This window comes from Salvelinus sp. IW2-2015, unplaced genomic scaffold (genome assembly GCF_002910315.2).
Source record: "Salvelinus sp. IW2-2015 unplaced genomic scaffold, ASM291031v2 Un_scaffold1809, whole genome shotgun sequence".
Lineage (NCBI taxonomy): Eukaryota > Metazoa > Chordata > Actinopteri > Salmoniformes > Salmonidae > Salvelinus > Salvelinus sp. IW2-2015.
This window is the reverse complement of record NW_019943182.1, coordinates 9,214-30,083: the sequence shown is the minus strand read 5'-3', so window position 1 is coordinate 30,083 and position 20,870 is coordinate 9,214. Positions and strand designations below refer to the sequence as shown.

Here is a 20,870-nt window from a genome sequence, read left to right as displayed (position 1 = left end):
GTTAAACAATTTAAAGGCAATGCTACCAAATACTAATTGAGTGTATGTAAACTTCTGACCCACTGGGAATGTGATGAAAGAAATAAAAGCTGAAATAAGTCATTCTCTCTACTACTATTATGACATTTCACATTCTTAAAATAAATTGGTGATCCTAACTGACCTAAAACAGGGCATTTTTACTTGGATTAAATGTCAGGAATGGTGAAAAACTGAGTTTAAATGTATTTGGCTAAGGTATTTTGTAAACTTCCGACTTCAACTGTATCTCTCTCTCTATTTGTTTCTATTCCTGTGTCTCTCTCGCTCTTCTCTTTCTCCCTTTTTGTTTCTTATACACAGCAGGTGTGTGTTTTCCTATAGAGTGGTGTTTTGCATAACTGTTGAACCTCACTGSTCCWGACACTTTAAGACTKCAGTGTTAGCAGCATTGGGTCCAGTCTGCTCACTCCTCTCAGAAACACAGATTATGACGATGAAGACGATGAAGATGATATCACTGATTCCACTGCTGATCATACTGGGGTTCCTGACTCAGGGTGAGAAACTCTCAGCATCTCTCCCTATGGTCYACTGGTTTTAACAGGTTTTAATGGGCTGTACATGTTTGRAMATKGAAAACTTTTTCAATGCCTTTTATATGGATTTCTAAGACAACTCAAAGCTAATTTCTCCGTTTCAATTTCAGAGTCATCTGCACAACGTGTCCTGAATCAAGCTGATGAATCTAAGTCAGTTCATCTGGGAGACAGCGTGTCTATCAAAGCTGTTGCAAGTTCAACCGGCATTGATGATGACATGAGCTGGTACCTRMTGAAACCTGGACAGGCTCCTAAACTCCTCATCTATWCAGTAAAAACCCTTCAGTCTGGAWCACCATCTAGATTCAGKGGCAGTAGATCAGGTACTGAGTACACTCTTAAAATCACTGGTGTCCAAGCTGAAGATRCAGGAGATTACTATGGTATGGGTKWWTATRGCRGCYYRGTGTTCACACAGTGATTTAGAGTCATACAAAAACCTCCCTCAGTCAGACTGCACAGAGTCTGAACTGCTGCAGCTGGGACCTAATGCAGGTGCTGAGGGACAACAGATTATGACATTGAAAGCTGGTCCGCTGAACACAGAATTGAGATCCTCACACAGCATTAGATAGTCCCACACCAGGACAATGTTACTCTGGTTACTCACGACAGGATCATAGTTCACCCCCAACCACCTCCTCTACACAGACATAACCATTACTTCACCTCCATATAGAAACCACCACTTCACTACCACACCATTGACCTTCAGCTCTGGAATGTTCAGATAGAAATACATTGTGTCAGACATCATTATCTGTCAAAAAGAACATGGAGAGTTAGCTTTATTCATTACATTTATATCGTTCATGTTCTAAATGTTTCACCTCACTGAATGCAGCCCTGATTTTGCACTGGCACAGGGTGGGATGGGTTTTGCTTCTCCCAGAATAGAGTAGTTCTGTCCCCAGGGGGTCAGACCAGACAGAGGAGAGAGAGGAGCGAGGACAGAGAGACAGAGAGAAAAGACAGAGAGAGCAAAAGAGAGAGAGAGAGACAAGAGAGAGAGAGACAGAGAGAGAGAGACAGAGAGAGAGAGAGACAGAGAGAGAGGAGAGAGAGGACGAGAGAGAGAGAGAAGAGAGAGAGAGAGAGAGAGAGAGAGAGAGAGAGAGAGAGAGAGAGAGAGAGAGAGAGAGAGAGAGAGAGAGAGAGAGAGAGAGAGAGAGAGAGAGAGAGAGAGAGAGAGAGAGAGAGAGAGAGAGAGAGAGAGAGAGGAGAGAGAGAGGAGAGAGAGAGAGAGAGAGAGAGAGAGAGAGAGAGAGGAGGAGAGAGAGAGAGAGAGAGGAGAGAGAGAGAGGAGAGAGAGGAGGAGAGAGGAGACAAGCATGAAACAGCAGAACACACATACAACAAACAGTCACTACAGAACACATGACACACATAACCAACCCGTAAAGTATTAACATCCCATATATTGGCCAGCTATGTAAACTTTACATGGATTTATCCTGTAATAGATGTGGTTTAATTGATACATACATTTTCTCTCTTCTAATGCTCTTAAGGGGAAAGTAATCTAAAAGTATCTGAATGTAATCAGACTTAACATTACTGAGTTTGGGTAATCCAAAACTTACGTTACTGATTACAATTTTGGACAGGTAATTATTAACTGTTAGAAAGTAACCTACCCAACCCTGGATAAGATATTGTGTAAAATAATGAATTTTAAGAATGTATCTCCACTGTATTTTTGTTAACTAGCTAGTCAGACATTTTTATAGGAATTGATTGCATTCATTTTTCAAATTAACTGCCAATATGCCAACATTCCATTTAAACAATGCAGACAATCCACAGCCAGACACTGTCTTAAATCAGTTGATGATGGGACTTAGACAAGTTGTAAATGCAACAAGTACTGATATTGCATCATATAATAGAACTCTCAGCTTTCCAAGAAAACAACAATTTAGACATTTATGGTCTGTTTACATATATTTTAGAGGCTACTTACAGAAAATKTGTTTAAACCCCATATAAACTGTATTTATGATTATCTGACAATATTTTAGGTTGACAGTAATTCTATTACCTAATTTCCGATATTTCACATGCCTTACTTTTATTTTCCTACATAAGTAAAATCAGGATTATACCTCATTCCAATTAGGCTGGTTGGATTTCTCCCTGACCACAATGGCTGCCATTTTCATCCCATTCTGGAACTTTGAGGGTTGATGACAYAGGCCCTCTAGTAATTTAATAGGATCTCTATGGCTAGGTTGAATATGGGAAGTATRAGACAATGAAGTAATTCCATGCGGAAGCATTCGAAAATAAACAAATTAATGGGAGCAGCTCCTTTGGAAACTACTAGCGCCRTTTKTAACTAGCAACGCTGGTCCCATGAATTTCAAAGAGTGATGCGATATTAGAATCCTCTTGTCTTTACCTGTATATTTTGAAWGAAGCTCTATGGTCGCGCCACCTGTCATGGTTCCACCTGTCACCAGAGGGCAGCAGAGACCGTCCTAGAGACATTAATGACACTCAGGTGTGTCCTATTACTCATGATGATCTCCCTGTTAAAAGAGGTGTGTTTTCTGGTTTCTTTTGCAGAAGCTTGAATTGTTTACTCTGTGTGGTTGGTTCCTGAGTGAGTTTGTGAGATTTTATTGTTTTTCCAGTGTTACTGTGATCCTTTGGCTACCGGTTATCAGTAAAGTATTTGTTTATACCTAACCACTGATTCCTCATCTGGTCTCTTCTCTGCACCTGGGTCCCACGTCACACCACCCTCCTCAGATAGGATATAAACACATCATAAGCCAAGGCAAAGAAAATTAGAACTGCAGGAAACTAGGAACTAGCAAACAGCCTCATTGGAAAATGTGTAGAATAACATGAGATTAGCTTTAAAAACACTGATGTTTCTCTCTGCTCCATGGCAAATGTGGTAGCATAATTATAAGATTGTTATGTTTGCACCAAATGGTTGTTTTATGAACTAGAGTAAGGCCTTGGTCTGGCAACTGTTAGAGATGGTTTCCACTCTAGCTTCCTGTAGTTAGTCTGGACGTATGGTTAAGGAAATGGGATTTGCTKGAGCTGACAATGGCTTGGTGATAAAAACCTAAAGCTGGCATTCCATAGACAAGATGTGGTGTGTGTGACCCGAGACAGAGATAGCCTGGAAGACTTTAGAACAATGTCTCATTGTCTCATCCTGGCACCTGGGAAACTAAGCCGGGGTTGGGGGTAAGACAAAATCCCGTTAAGATAACCAGGAAATGGACCATGGTAGCTTTTGGGAAGTTGGAACAGGATGACTAAACATTTTTAGGTCCTATTTAAGGTCTCTGTTTTTTAATTATCAGTTAGACTCTCGSTCGACGGTTTCATTATTGTACTAATTAATCGATATTGAATGAAGATTGTTTGAATAAATTACAAAGTGTCTCTCACTTGAATAGAATATTCCACCACACAATAAAGGGCCTTGCAAAAGTTTTCAGGACCCTTGGATTTCTTCACATTTTATTGTAATGCACAGTGGGATTAAATTTAATGAAACCGTTTTTTTTCAACAATCTACACAAAATACTCCAATGTCAAAGTACAAGAACATTTTTATATTTTTCTAAAGATTAATACAAATGTTAAAACTAAAATATTATCGTTGCATAACTATTCCGCTCACTGAGTCAATACATGTTAGAAACACCTTTGACATCGATTACAGCTTTGAGTCTTCTTGGGTAAGTCTCTGAGAAGCATTCCACACCTGAATTGTGCAATATTTTCAATTTTTTCTTTACAAAATTCTCAAAGCTCTATCAAGATGTTGGGGATCATGGCTATACAGCAATTTTCAAAACTTGCCAAAGATTTTCAAGCAGATTTAAGTCAAAACTGTAACTTGGTCATTCAGGAACATTCATTGTCTTCTGGGTAAGCAATTCCAGTGTAGATTTGGCCTCGTGTTGTAGGTTATTGTCCTGCTGAAAGGTGAATTTCTCTCCCAGTCTCTGGTGTAAAGCAGACTGAATCAGGTTTTCCTTTAGGATTTTACCTGTCCTTAGCTCCATTCCGCTTCTTTGTATCCTGAAAAACTCTCMAATATTTGCCAATGACAAGCATACCCATACCATGATGCAGCCACCACCATGCTTGAAAAATAGGAGGCAGTTACTCAGTGATGTGTTGGATTTGCTCCAAACATAAGGCTTTAGGCCAAAAAGTRTATTCCTTTTCTGTGTCTTATACAGTATTACTTTAGTCCCTTGTTACATAGAAGATGCATATTCTGCATATTTGTATTCTTTTCAATCTGTCATTAATGTCACTGTTGTGATTCACTAGAATGTTGTTGATCCTTTCTAGTTTTCTCCCATCATAGCCATTAAACTCTGTAGACTGTAGAATCACCAATGGCCTCATGGTGACATCCCTGGGCAGTTTCATTCCTTTCCTGCAGCTCAGTTCAGAAGGACAACTGTATCTTTGAGGGGTCTGGGTGGCTTAATACATAATTCACAGCATAATTATTAACTTTGACCTTGCTTAATGAGATATATAATGTCTGATCTGTTATTGTTACTCCCTTCTTGACGAGGGTTTCGATAACCTCCCTGGTCTTTGTAGTCGAATCTGTGGATGAAATTCAATACTTGACTAATGGGCCATAGAGCTGGGTGGCAGGTAGCCTAGTACTTAAGAGTGTTGGGCCAGTAACCGAAACGTCACTGGTTTGAATCCCATAGCCGACTAGGTGAATAATTTGTTGATGTACCCTTGAGCAAGGCACTTAACACTAAATGTTCCTGTAAGTCACTCTGAAAAATAGCAGCTGCTAAATGACTAATACGTAACATGTAAATGTATGTAAGGGGGACAGAGGAAGGGTTAATCATTAAAAAATAATGTMAACTTCTATTTTTTCAGAGTGAGTGCATGTCACTTTTTATGTGATTTGTTAAGCCCAATTTAACTCCTGAACTAATTTAAGCTCGACTAAGTAAAGGTGCTGAATACTTATGCAAYGACTCTATTTTAGTTATGAATTTTTCTTAAAGAAAATATGATTTTTCATTCAGACATTACAGAATATTTTGTATAGATTGTTGACAAAAATGACAAATCAATTTTAATCCCACTTTGTAACAATAAAATGTGAAAAGTCATGAAGGCAGTCAAATTCCACGTGACTGTTTAGTCATTGTAATTAGGCTTCTCTAAGCTCTGATGCTGCTGATCATTAGTAGCCTACCAAACTTGCTAACTGCCTGGTACTCAGCACTCTATTGTCCTTGTAATCACTCTAACATCAATCTAATCAAACACGTCACGAGAGCCCATGAGCTCATGTTGCGCAACCTTTCTGTTGGCTATGCAATTGCGTGAGAAAACAGAGTGATGGCCTCTATTAAAAAGAGGAGGATCCCATCAGCTTTCTATAGGCTATGCCTACCATATTTATTTCTCAACTTTACTAATATTAAGCACATTGCTTCTCTTTACAACAGGAGTATAGCCTACCTGGCTGGCAGGAAAATGAACCACAGGAAAGCGTTTTTGTTATTTAAGTGCATAGATGACATCTATTTTATTCCCGCTGCCCATGTTTCTAGACACGTCCATGATAATTGTCCTTTCTAAATCAAAACAAATTTCACAGATATATTATTTAGTATATGTAAAGACAAGATTAAATCAAGACTAGTCTGATGGGTGACAATATTAACCTATCACTTGTGAATTATGTATTATCACTATATGCCCATCATAAGGCAAGAAACAATACATTTTTAAAAAACTTTTTCGAATCGCACACCTCATGTAGCCTAGACCATAGGCCTATATGTTTTGATAAGGTTTGTATCACAACTAAAGTGGACAAATAACTTCTTAAAATTAAGCACATTAATCCGCTATGCAATGGGTGTAGAGCCAGACTGGCATACATAAGCAGCGTGTGAGTTTTAATTTTGGGGTAGATCATTTTCACCATAAAAATATACCTTTGAAATAAAAGCATTACATGGATAATCGCATTTGCGGTCACTTTTAATAAGGGTGTTTTCCCGCTAATGGAACATTTGTGCTTATAGCCTACTGCCATGTGTACATTGCTGCGCTTTTAACGTGAACAAATAGCCAAATAGTTTATCAACATTTAWAGCTAAATGTTCTGATCTGTTGCGTCAGCCACATTGCGTAAAAAAGTGTTTTTGATGCTAGTGGTTGTATTAATTTGGGATCTATCGCATCCCACAACTGTCCAAGACTATGTTTGGAATATTTATTTCTCGCATGGAATAGAATAGGTCAACWTTTGCACTACGGGGGATAGTAGATTGACATAGGCTAGTGCTTTTGCTGTTCGTTAGTCCTACTCATCTTGTGGGCTGACGAAAGTAAATGTGGACAGTTCTTCCAATTTATTCAATATGCAACTCAGAATTGGAGGGTTCTGAGTTGCGTCCCCAATGTGTCTGTCTTCACTTGTAGCCTGTGAGAAAGACCAGATCACATAATGGAGAGCCATGTGAGTGAGAGGTGCTTCAGAGCGCGTAGCACCCAAGGAGAAGGGCACAACGCAGCACTCCGGGCCAAGGGCACAATGGCCACGGGCCGCAAAAGGCATGGCTTTTTTGGGGAGTGCATTATGGCCACACACAGGGGATGCTGCCGTGAAATTCGAAGCATTATCAAGTGCTTGTCAAATTGTGAATGAGAGATTGATAAAGTGTGTACGGCATGTACACCTAGAATGTGTTGTTTGAACAGGTAGGCGATTTACTACCACCTGCAGTTATGAAATGTTTGCTCCCGAGTATATTTCATTGGCTGATCCCTCCTGATGACCTGGATGGAATTATGTGATCTTTCCCTAACCCTTAGGATTCCCCACCCTGTTGAGTCCTCTCTCCTCCCTCTTCGTCTCCTTCTCAAAACCCATTGGAAGAAAAACCAGAGGTCCCTCCCCTCTGACCTTCTCCTCCAATGGGTTTTGAGAAGGAGGCGAGGAGAGAGGACATGAGGAGTATTCAATTGAGATCTTCCCTTCGCAGAAACTGGTTTTCTCCATCTAGAATTCACTATCATACTCTGGTCTGAACTGAACTTCAGCATGACACCACTTTACCACAWGAGGGYGCCATCAACCTGAAAATATCAGAGMMATTGATAAACAGGTACCATTACATTTTGTGAAGTCTAATATTCAGACAATTAACATTTGAGGAATGGTATACCAGTGGGAGGTTCATCCTGAAATCAAATGGAATTTGGACTCAGCTTAACATAAGACTATGTAGATATAATGGAGGTATAATATAATAATGTCTGACAAACTTTGATTTTGGGGTGTTATCATAGTTATCATCCTTTAAATGAAATTCTCCTTAGGATGGAATGACTCACGGCTAACAGCAAAATAACAGATATGAGAGTTATAAGTCACTCTCTCACTCTCTGTCTTTCTCTCTATCTSTSTCTCTCTCTCCTTCCCCTTTCTCTGTTTCACACACCCAGCAGCCTATAGAGTGGTGTTTTGCATAGCTGTTGAGATCTCACTGGTCCAGACACTTTAAGACTTCAGTGTTAGCAGCATTGGGTTCAGTCTGTTCAGTCTTCTCAGAGACATAGATTATGATGATGATGAAGATGAGGATGATGATGATATCACTGATTCCACTGCTGATCACGCTGGGGTTCCTGACTCAGGGTGAGAACGTCTCTTACCTTTCTGAACGGTCGTATTAAGACAGCATCTGTTAAGAAACAGAGAAGATTTGAGTACAGTAGTTTTCTACTGTTTGTACAAGTTTCCGATGCCTTTATTTAGATTATTGTGACTAATCAAATATTATTATCCACTGTTTAATTTCAGAGTCATCTGCAAATCATTTCCTGAATCAAGCTGATGAATCAAAGTCTGTTAGTCTGGGAAAGACTGTGTCTCTCAGTGCTACAGGAGGTTCAGGTATTGGTGATGATATGAGCTGGTACCTGCTGAAACCTGGACAGGCTCCTAAACTCCTCATCTATWMAGTAAAAACCCTTCAGTCTGGAACACCATCTAGATTCAGTGGCAGTAGATCAGGTACTGAGTACACTCTTACAATCACTGATGTCAAAGCTGAAGATGCAGGAGATTACTATGGTATGGGTGTATATAGCGGCCCAGTGTTCACACAGTGATTTAGAGTCGTACAAAAACCTCCCTCAGACTGCACAGAGACTGTACTGCTGCAGCTGGGACCTACTGCAGGTGTTGAGGAACAACAGACTATGATATGAAACACTGGTTCACTGAACACACAACTCAGGTCCTGGTTATATGACATCACCAAGCATAAATAACCACTACTTTACCACAAATGGTCAGATAATGTGGTTCCCAGAATAGAGCACCTCTATTCCCAGATATTCATAACCACCACTTTACCCCCATACTGAACATCTGGTTACAACTCACAAATGAATCTCAAATACACCAACTAGTTTAGTGACGATCAAAACTAACAACTATATTCCATAACCTCGTCCCATGTCTATAATGGTCAGATGATGTGGTTCTGCTCCTGTCCCCAGGTATTCACTGTCCCAAGGGGGTCTACCCMCTACCCTCCCTCCCTCACCCCCGTCCAACCTTCTAATGTTCATGTTGTTACAGAGCAGTTTAGTCTTTGTTTAACAACCACAAGTCCACAGATATTCACTTCTATTTCTTTACATAATAAAAATCAKRGACACCTTGTTWGACATTAATACAAAGTATTTTATTAGGTTAACATTTCCAATCTAAAAGCAAAATCAATAAAACACAGGTACAGATTTAAAGATGCAGAATCCCAGATTGATGACCAGAGCTGAAGCTCTAGATAGATATTTAGAATGATAGAATGACAGATAGGTGTTCTCTGTGTACAGGGTGTCTACTGGGAGCAGTGGTGTGGCTCCAGTGTGTGAGTGACGGGGGTCTGGTCCTTTAGGGTGGCCTCACAGGTGACTGAGCCAGCCTTCCTCCACTGGTCAGTGGGGAGGGTGAGGCTGCTGCTCCAGCTGTAGTGGCCGTCCTTCTCCAGGACCTCCAGGCTCTGGCTGCCCTGCAAGGCCCCCCCGGCCCCCAGCCTCCAACCCAGCTTCCAGCCCCCCGGGAAGCCCCTGTTAGCCAGGCACACTAGGGCCACATTCCCCTGGTCCTGCTCCTCACCGGAGGGGAGTAGGACAGTCAGGGAGGGAGGTACCACACCCACTAGGAGAGAGGATGAGGGGGAAAGAGAGATGACATGTAAGGGTTAAACTGGACAAGAACCTTGAAGAACTTTCAGCAACTTTAATATGAAGAAACAAATATGATATTTGTATTGTATGAAATAGTCTGTGAACATGGCAGGTTATCTATAAATATATTTTACACACTCTTTTCCTTCCCYCCACTATCATCGATGAAGCATGACCACACACTACAGTCAGTGATGCATTAAAGTACAGTACAGAAATATAACTTACATGCTTACAATATAACATGTTTAATAATGCTGCTGTACTGTTTTTGTGTATTTAAAGACATCGAACACATCAAAGTATTATTTCTTGGTATATGAAGTTTTTGTCCTTGAATGATCATTAGAGTATGTGGAAACATCGCAAACTATYAGAATCAGATMAATTAAACATTCACAACTACAACCTTTTCTGAATAATTACTTTTGTGACTTTATAAATGTTCAATTGATTGTATTATAAGAAGGATAAATCTCTTGTACTTACAGTCAACGATGAGTTTGGTGCCTCCACCGAAAGTGTACCACAGTGATACAGACTCATTGAACAGCCGTACAACAACCTCCTGCACTTTACACACACCAGTAACTCTCTACACAACACACATTCAACCCTACCACTGATTGTCTGTCAAAAACACCACAAACATGTCATAACTTTCAAATTCATTTAGTTTGATATTTTAGATTATTACTATTACTTTTTGCTGACTATAAAATATAAATGTTGGAGATGTGTAATATCTCTGACAAACTCACTAAGTACAAGAAGGCAGCCATATAGAATCTAAATACACTAGGGCTGAATGAAAACACTTACATGTAAATAAATACTATGGTAAATTCCAGGCCTTCCACAGATTTAGGTCAGCTATTTCCTTCCATGTTTAATAATATTATTGTGTTGCAGTAACAGTTTCGTCATCTGTCCTGAGGTCGGGTATTTCCATAGAGGAGGTGCTTTGCATTGGCAGCTCAGGCTTCAGTGCTCTGGGAGTGTTTATAGCCCTGAGAGTTTCAGACATCATGACTGAGATCTGTCTTGACACATTATCATCGTTGGGCCCAGTCTGTTGTCTTCTCAGAGCCACAGATGATGATGAACATGATGAAGATGTTATCACTGATTCCACTGCTGATCACACTGGGGTTCCTGACTCAGGGTGAGAAAGTCTGCTCTCTGACCTTTCTGAACTGCCGTCTTCAGAGAGCATCTGTTAAGAAGCAGAGAAGTTTTGAGAAGCCTCTCTGATACTGCTTGTACATGGTGAGAGATTACAGTTATTTTATATGGATTCTGTTGACTTGTTCTCCACCTCTCATTTCCAGAATCGTCTGCTGGAGTTGTGACTCAGTCTCCTACTGTCAAGTCTGTTAGTCTGGGAGAGACTGTATATCTGAGCTGCACAGCCAGCAAGGGGGTGGATGATGACCTGAGCTGGTACCTGCAGAAACCTGGACAGTCCCCTCAACTCCTCTTCTATAAAATAAGTCGACGTCAGTCTGAAACTCCTGGTCATTTCAGTAGCAGTGGAGCGGAACCAGATTTTACTCTGACCATCAGTGTAGTCCAGGCTGAGGATGTTGGAGATTACTACTGCATGGGTTCGTACACTGATGAGAACACACAGTGATTTAGAGTCGTACAAAAACCTCCCTCAGTCAGACTTCTCAGAAACTGTACTGCTGCAGCTGGGATCTGAAACAGGTGCTGAGGGACAACAGACTATGACATGAAACACTGAACACAGACTTAAGATCCTCACACAGCATTAGACAGTCCCACACCAGGACAATGTTACGCTGGTTACTCATGACAGGATCATAGTTCACCCAACCACCTCCTCTACACAAACATAACCATAACTTCACCTCTGGAATGTTCAGATATAAATTAATTGTGTAGAACAGACATCATTATTTGCCAAAAAGAACATGTGGTGTTAGCTCTATTCATTGCATTTCTATCTTTAATCTTCTAAATATTTCACCTCACTGAATGCAGCCCTGATTTACATGGTCAGGGTGGGATGGTTTTAGCTCACTCCCAGAATAGAGAAGGGGTCAGCGGGTGTTCAGGGGTCTGTCTCACCCAGGCGCGGTCAGACCAGACCAGGATAGAGAAAGAAGGAACCCAGAGAGGAGAGAGGAGAAGAGAATAAAAGAGGAGAAGTGCAACCCAGAAGTCAATGAACCCGGAGAATAGTGAGAGGCGAGAGAGAAGAGAGAGAGAGAAGAGGAGAGAGAGAAGAGAGAAAGAGAGAGAAGAGAGAGAGAGGAACAGAGAGACAGAGACAGAGAGACAGAGACAAAGACAGAGGAGAGATGAGGAGAGAGAGAGAGAAGAGAGAGAGAGAGAAGAAAGAGAGAAGAGAGAGAGAGAGAAGAGAAGATGGAGAGACAAACGAGAGGATGAGAGAGACGAGAAGCGAGCAGATAGAGGAAAGAGAGAGAGAAGAGAGAGAGAGAGAGAGAGAAGAGAGTGAGACGAGAGAGAGAGAGAGAGGAGAGAGAGACGAGAGAGAGAGAGAGGAGAGAGACGAGAAGATAGGAGATAGAGAGAAGGAGACAGAGACAAGACAGAGACAGAACAGGACAGAGACAGAGACAGAGACAGAGACAGAGACACAGACAGAGAAGAGAGAGAGAGAGAGAGAGAGAGAGAGAAGAAGAGAGAGAGAGAGAGAGAGAGAGAACAACCCATATTTATGCTTATTTATTTTAACTTGTGCCTTTAAAACCATTTGTACATTGTTACAACACTGTAATATATAATATAACATTTGTAATGTCTTATTGTTTTGAAACTTCTGTATGTGTAATGTTATACTGTTATTGTATTGTTTAATTTCACTTTTGATAAATTATCTACCTCACTTGCTTTGGCAATGTTAACACATATGTTTCCCATGCCAATAAAGCCCTTGAATTGAATTGAATTGAAATTGAGATTGAGAGAAGAGAGAGAGAAGAGAGAGAGAGAGAGAGACAGAGACAGAGACAGAGAGAGGGTACAAACGTTCCACTGCAATAGGTGAGGTGTAAACTTGGCAGTAGAAATCTTAACAGTATATTTGACCTCTCAGCTTCCCTATCAAATCTAAAAAATCTCAAATAGAAAACCGAAGAAATGAACAACAATGACAAATGGTTTGATAAAGAATGCAAAAATCTAAGAAAGAAATGAGAAACCTGTCCAACCAAAAACATAGGAGACCCGGAAACCTGAGTCTACGCCTTCACTATGGTGAATCACTAAACAATACAGAAATACACTACGAACAAGAAGGAACAGCACGTCAGAAATCAGCTCAATGTAATTGAAGAACCATAGACTCTAACCAATTCTGGAAATTGGAAAACACTAAACAAACAACAACACGAAGAATTATCTATCCAAAATGGAGATGTATGGGTAAACCACTTCTCCAATCTTTTGGCTCTATAACAAAGAATAAAGAGCAAAAACATATACATGATCAAATACAAATCCTAGAATCAACTATTAAAGACTACCAGAACCCACTGGATTCTCCAATTACCTTGAATGAGTTACAGGACAAAATAAAAGCCCTCCAACCCAAAAAGGCCTGTGGTGTTGATGGTATCCTTAATGAAATGATCAAATATACAGACAACAAATTCCAATTGGCATTATTAAAACTCTTTAACATCGTCCTTAGCTCTGGCATCTTCCCCAATATTTGGAACCAAGGACTGATCACCCCAATCCACAAAAGTGGAGACAAATTTGACCCCAATAACTACCGTGGAATATGCGTCAACAGTAACCTTGGGAAATACTCTGCATTATCATTAACAGCAGACTCGTACATTTCCTTAATGAAAACAATGTACTGAGCAAATGTCAAATTGGCTTTTTACCAAATACCGTACAACAGACCATGTATTCACCCTACACACCCTAATTGACAACCAAACAAACCAAAACAAAGGCAAAGTCTTCTCATGCTTTGTTGATTTCAAAAAGCCTTCGACTCTATTTGGCATGAGGGTCTGCTATACAAAATTGATGGAAAGTGGTGTTGGGGGTAAAACATACGACATTATAAAATCCATGTACACAAACAACAAGTGTGAGGTTAAAATTGGCAAAAAACACACACATTTCTTCTCACAGGGTCGTGGGGTGAGACAGGGATGCAGCTTAAGCCCCACCCCTTCAACATATATATCAACGAATTGGCGCGGGCACTAGAACAGTCTGAGCACCCGTCTCACCCTACTGAATCCGAAGTCAAATGTCTACTGTTTGCTGATGATCTGGTGCTTCTGTCACCAACCAAGGAGGGCCTACAACAGCACCTAGATCTTCTGCACAGATTCTGTCAGACCTGGGCCCTGACAGTAAATCTCATAAGACCAAAATAATGGTGTTCCAAAAAAGGTCAGTCGCCAGGACCACAAATTCCATCTAGACACCGTGCCCTAGAGCACACAAAAACATTACATACCTCGGCCTAAACATCAGCACCACAGGTAGCTTCCACAGAGCTGTGAACGATCTGAGAGACAAGCAAGAAGGGCATTCTATGCCATCAAAAGAACATAAATTTCAACATACCAATTAGGATCTGGCTAAAAATACTTGAATCAGTCATAGAGCACATTGCCCTTTATGGTTGTGAGGTCTGGGGTCCGCTCACCAACCAAGATTTCACAAAATGGGACAAACACCAAATTGAGACTCTGCATGCAGAATTCTGCAAAAATATCCTCCGTGTACAACGTAGAACACCAATAATGCATGCAGAGCAGAATTAGGCCGATACCCACTAATTATCAAAATCCAGAAAAGAGCCGTTAAATTCTACAACCACCTAAAAGAAGCGATTCCCAAACCTTCCATAACAAAGCCATCACCTACAGAGAGATGAACCTGGAGAAGAGTCCCCTAAGCAAGCTGGTCCTAGGGCTCTGTTCACAAACACAAACACACCCCACAGAGCCCAGGACAACAGCACAATTAGACCCAACCAAATCATGAGAAAACAAAAAAAATAATTACTTGACACATTGGAAAGAATTAACAAAAAAACAGAGCAAACTAGAATGCATTTGGCCCTAAACAGAGAGTACACAGTGGCAGAATACCTGACCACTGTGACTGACCCAAACTTAAGAAAGCTTTGACTATGTACAGACTCAGTGAGCATAGCCTTGCTATTGAGAAAGGCCGCCGTAGGCAGACATGGCTCTCAAGAGAAGACAGGCTATGTGCTCACTGCCCACAAAATGAGTGGAAACTGAGAGCTGCACTTCCTAACCTCACTGCCCAATGTATACCATCATTAGAGAGACATATTTCCCTCAGATTACACAGATCCACAAAGAATTTGAAAACAAATCCAATTTTGATAAACTCCATATCTACTGGGTGAAATTCCACAGTGCCATCACAGCAGCAAGATTTGTGACCTGTTGCCACAAGAAAAGGGCAACCAGTGAAAAACAAACACCATTGTAAATACAACCCATATTTATATGCCTATTTATTTTTTAAACTTGTGTGCTTTAACCATTTGTACATTGTTACAACACTGTATATATATAATATGACATTTGTAATGTCTTTCTTGTTTTGAAACTTCTGTATGTGTAATGTTTACTGTTAATTTGTATTGTTTATTTCACTTTTGTGTATTATCTACCTCACTTGCTTTGGCAATGTTAACACATGTTTCCCATGCCAATAAAGCCCCTTGAATTGAATTGAATTGAGAGAGAGACAGAGAGAGAGAGATAGAGAGAGAGCGAGAGATAGAGAGAGAGACCGAGTATGAAACAGCAGAACACACATTCAACAAATATTCACTACAGGACAGCTGTCATACTGTTGCTTACTCACATTAGGAAGATAGATATAGATCTGACAAAGAACTGGATCTAGCTGTAACTACATTTCCATTTGTTGTCACAGTAAATAAATAAGTCAACTAATCCATCATGTTATTTTCCTAATCCAACTTTATTAGAACTGAGGCAGACAGCAACATCACAGTAACAGTCTGAGTACAGAACACATAGAAGTCTCCTGTACTCTATACAATACACATTACTACCCAGACTGTGGTCTCCCCAACAGTACTAACACTCTAACACACTACTACTGCTCCAACTAGGCCCCAAACAGAGCTCCTGTTGTGGGCCTCCTCCAGTAGGTCCTAGACCAGACACTGGCTCCTACGAAGGGGGGAGGCCTGGGTGTGTTGGAAGTGGGACACCCTGCAGGTGTAGAGCTCTCCCTGCTCCCAGCCTGCCTTGCTCAGGGTCAGGGTGCTGCTGCGTCTGTACAGGCCTTCCTTCTCTTCTTCTGGACTGGTCACGACCCCCTGGCTCACCTTCAGCCCGTCCACCTCCCAGCTCACCAGCGCCCCCTGAGGGGAGTAGCCAGTCAGCAGGCAGGCCAGTGAGGCAGAGCCCCCAGAGAGCTGCTCAGAGGAGGGGGGGAGCAGAGACACTGTGGGACTGACAGTAGGACCAGCTGGAGAGRAGAGAACGTTTTAATGTTACATTCCAGAGGAGAGAGAAATAGAGTGTTCAATAAAATACATAACTTATTAAGGTTCACAGAGAACACAACACCTCACAACTCAACAACAATTACATAAATGCACAATAAAGTACATCACTGTTGCTGAGTTTTTATTTAGCAATGTATTTTCATCTATATTTGCTGTACTAGGGACAAGGTCCCCAATCATTAAGGATCTTATCGCTCAATAACACTGCTAAAAACAGATATTAAGTAACTTTATACTCTGCTGTGGGTTGTGGTGCACCTTCCGTGTCCCTTACTTCAATAAAGTGTTTGTGTCATTGAAAGGGACAGTCTGCTGTTCAAACAACAACAAAGTGGCCTCCCCGCCATTGTTTTTGTTAAACAGCTGAGGGATGGGGCTGGAGAAATGTAACCTCTCTCAAATCCATAGACAGAACTAAGGATGTAAGGACTGACCATCAATAAGTTACACATTTTAATTTCAACCATGTTTTGAAGCTAGAGTATTACATTGTTCACAAACAATTTAGTAAAACATGATTCTATTTTGGGTTCTGATAAGAGTATGGCAGTTGAACTAAGCTCATGAGGCATACATTAAAATATATATATATTACTCAAGAATCAAAAGGTATATGTAATTAATTTAAAAGTCCCAAAATGTATGTAGCAATCACAGATTGATCATTTAAAGTCAGTCCACTTCGCAATAATATCAGACAATAAAAGGGACCAGAACTTTTCTGTTATACTAACAACATTCTCTGTGTAATTCACGTGTCATAGCAGAGAACTTAACCTGATTAAAGCTCTTTGAATAAAAAATCTGTTTCTTTGTATAACTTGTTCAAAGACAGGTTGCTTGGCTKCACAACTGAAAGTCTCCCACAGACGGTAGCTAACATTTTGCATTCTAAAATAAATAAAAATATTTACAGAGTTCGAGTCTTAAAATATCTGGTGTTGAGTATTTCTATATTCTGTAGTGTTTTGTAAGTAGTAAAGGAAAAACACTTACTTTTCAGCAGCAGTTTGGTCCCTCCACCGAACGTGTACCACAGTGATTCAGTCTAGATAAGACGCCGTACAAAAACCTCCTTCACACAAGAGTGAGCACATTCTGCACTAACAGAACCACTCATATAGCTCCACACAGCTTTGTAGAACTTTACTAAACTCATAAAGCATTACACATCTTTACATACAATTACAGTATTTGACACTCTTAATATAGGAAATATTATAGCAGGTAATACTCATGTTTTTTCATTTACATTTACATGATATTTGAGTCATTTAGCAGATATTCTTATCCAGAGCATCTTAGTCCATTCATCTGAAGATAGCTTGGTGAGACAACCACAATAATTAAGTACTTTATGTACCTATATAGCATACTGATTAATGAAGTCTCTGCTGTGAGCCTCCTTAATGTCTCTTCACCCAAATTCACTGCAAAATGTTTTTTCCTCCAATGATGTCATATGTTATCATAATGCATATGGGCAGACTGAAACATTGTCATTTACCACAAATATCAATACTGACAATTGTGCCATTTTGCTGTCAACAACAGAAATACAAAGCATTTCACATGATTATTATTAGCAGTTTATTATTCTGTTCTGAGGTCGGGTATTTCCATAGAGAAGGTGATTTGCATTAACAGCTCAGGCTTCAGTGCTCTGGGAGTGTTTATAGCCCTGAGAGTTTCAGACTGCAGGACTGAGAGCTGTCCTTCAACACAACAGAAACCATGACAACCATGACTCTGATCACCATCTTCATCTGGACACTGGTCTGCTGCTGCCTCAAAGGTCTGTTGTTTTCTAACTCTTACAATGGAAAAATGACATATTGTTGAGTGCATTGTATAATGTTTGAAATCAGTCAATGATTAATGTACCTGCATTCAATATTATGAAATATAAATAATTTCTTATTCATCCTCATTGATCAATTTATATTTTTCCTCTTCAGGATCCAGAGGTCAGGTGACTGTGACTCAGCCTCCTGTAGTGACATTTTCTCCAGGAGACCCCGTCACTCTGACCTGTACAACCAACCCTGAAGTGTACAAATGGGATGATGGAGATGAGGGTGCATTCTGGTATCAACAGAGAACTGGAGAAGCTCCCAAACTCCTGATAGAATACGTAAAGACACGGCTAGATGGGATTCCTGCTAGATTCAGTGGCAGTGGGTCTGAGAAGGACTTCACTCTGATCATCAGTGGAGTCCAGGCTGAAGATGCAGCAGTTTACTACTGTCAGAGTTACCACAGTGGTAATGTGTTCACACAGTGATTTCGAGACGTACAAAAACCTGTACAAAATGACACACATCACTGGTCCACTGAACACAGAACTAAGGGTCTTGTTATATGACATCACCAAATATAACCACTTTACTAACTCACAGAAATAATGGTTACAAACTAGTTTCATAACCCTTCCAACCTCCCATGCCTACAAATGTTCCTTCTTATCAGAAAGATGCAGGTAAAATAGTCCTGTTGAGGATGAATAATCCTTATCATGTCAACATAAAATCATGTGTGTAGCAGAAAAATCATAAGTGTTGGTGTGCCTCAACACACACAGCTGGCCAACACTTCCGGGGAGCAGAATAGTGTGTGTGTGTGTGTGTGTGTGTGTGTGTGTGTGTGCGCGTGCGCGCGCTTATACACATCTAGATGTGTATAAGAGACAGGTGTGTGTGTGTGCGTGCGTGCGTGCGCGTGCGCGCGCCTGTGTGTTTTCATGTGTGTGTGACAGAGAGAGAGTGCTGTGAAACAGAAACTTAGATTTGCATGGCCCCTGTCCCAGAATAGAACAGTACACTCCCCAGATGTTCCCCCATCCTTAACATCCTTAACACCACACCAGAGCTAGACCAGGAGGTTGGACAGTGGACACCAGACAGACTGGCAGAGGTCAAAGATCAAAGTCAGAGGTCAGATATCAGTCACAGGTCATTTCATAAGTCAATTCACTAGTCTTGTGATCTGGTGTGGTGTGGTGTGGAAAGGGTTGGGCACCGGAAGTCAGGCAGATGGTTGAGTTCAAAGGTCAAAAGGGCAGAGGCATTAACGTACCGTAGTTTGGCAGGCCCTCGTCAAGAGAGAAAATGTTGTCGTTTTAAAGCTAATTTCCTGCAATTCTACACATACAGCGCCACGGAAAAGTATTCAGACCCCTTGGATTTCTTCACATTTTATTGTGTAACAAAGTGGGATTAAGATTTTCTAAATCCAACTAAAATATAATCGTTGCATAAGTATTCAGCCCCTTTGTTTAGTCAAGCCTAAATTAGTTCAGGAGTAAAATCTGGCTTAACAAATCACATAATAAGATACGTGGATCTGGCTTAACAAATCACATAATAAGATACATGGACTCACTCTGTGTTAAATAATAGGGGTTGACAAGAACTTGGAATTACTAACCCTTCCTCTGTCCCTCTTAACCAGAGTGACTTAAAGGAGAAATTAGGGTTAAGTGCCTTGCACAAGGGCACATTGACAGGGATTTTATCTAAAGCCCATAGAGAAGGGCAGTGATTGGTAGATGGGTAACAATAACAAATCAGACATTGAATATSTCTTTAAGCATGGTCAAGTTAATAATCATGCTGTGGATGATGTATTAAACCAGCCAGACACATCAAAGATACAGTCATCCAGTTTATCCTGAACTGAGCTGCAGGACAGGAAGGAAACTGCTCAGGGATTTTACCATGAGGAAATTGGTGATTTTAAAACAGCGACAGATTCAGTGGCTGTGATGGGAGAGATTTGAGTATGGATCAACAACATTGTAGTGACTCCACAATAATGACCTAAATGACAGAGTGAAAAGAAGAATACATATATAGACAATAAAAACTATTCCAAAACATGCATCTTGTATGCAACAAGGCACTAAAGTAACACTGCAAAAAGAACACACCAAAGGAATACACTTTTTGGCCTAAAGCCTTATGTTTGGGGCAAATCCAACACAACACGTCACTGAGTAACTGCCTCCTTATTTTCAAGCATGGTGGTGGCTGCATCATGGTATGGGTATGCTTGACATAGGCAAATACTGGGGAGTTTTTTGGGATAAAAATACACAAAATGGAACTAAGCACAGGTCAAATCCTATAGGAAACCTGCTTCAGTCTGCTTTACACCAGAGACTCGGAGAGGAATTCACCTTTCAGCAGGACAATAACCTAAAACACAAGGCCAAATCTACACTGGAATTGCTTACCAAGAAGACAAAGAATGTTCCTGAATGGCCAAGTTACAGTTTTGACGTAAATCTGCTTGGAAAGTTTTAAAAATTGCTGTATAGATTGCTGTATAGATCCCCAAAATCTTGACATCTTGACATGATCCCCAACATCTTGACAGAGCTTGAGAATTATTTTAAGAAAAATTGGCAAATTTTGCACAACGCAGGTGTGTAAAGCTCTTATAGACTTACCTAAGAAGACTCACAGGTGTAATCGATGCCAAAAGTGTTTGTAACATGTATT

At 40.5% G+C, this 20,870-nt stretch overlaps 2 gene segments (V, D, J or C); both read right to left on the bottom strand.

The window, feature by feature from the left end:
• Positions 1 to 9,379: 9,379 nt before the first annotated feature.
• Positions 9,380 to 10,603, bottom strand: LOC112072047 (Ig lambda-3 chain C region-like). The segment is given in 3 exon segments: positions 9,380 to 9,792; positions 10,311 to 10,416; positions 10,583 to 10,603. Coding segments are annotated over 3 exon segments (447 nt in total).
• A 5,190-nt stretch (positions 10,604 to 15,793) lies between these two features.
• Positions 15,794 to 17,905, bottom strand: LOC111953216 (Ig lambda-1 chain C region-like). The segment is given in 3 exon segments: positions 15,794 to 16,328; positions 17,365 to 17,416; positions 17,876 to 17,905. Coding segments are annotated over 3 exon segments (402 nt in total).
• Positions 17,906 to 20,870: the final 2,965 nt, after the last annotated feature.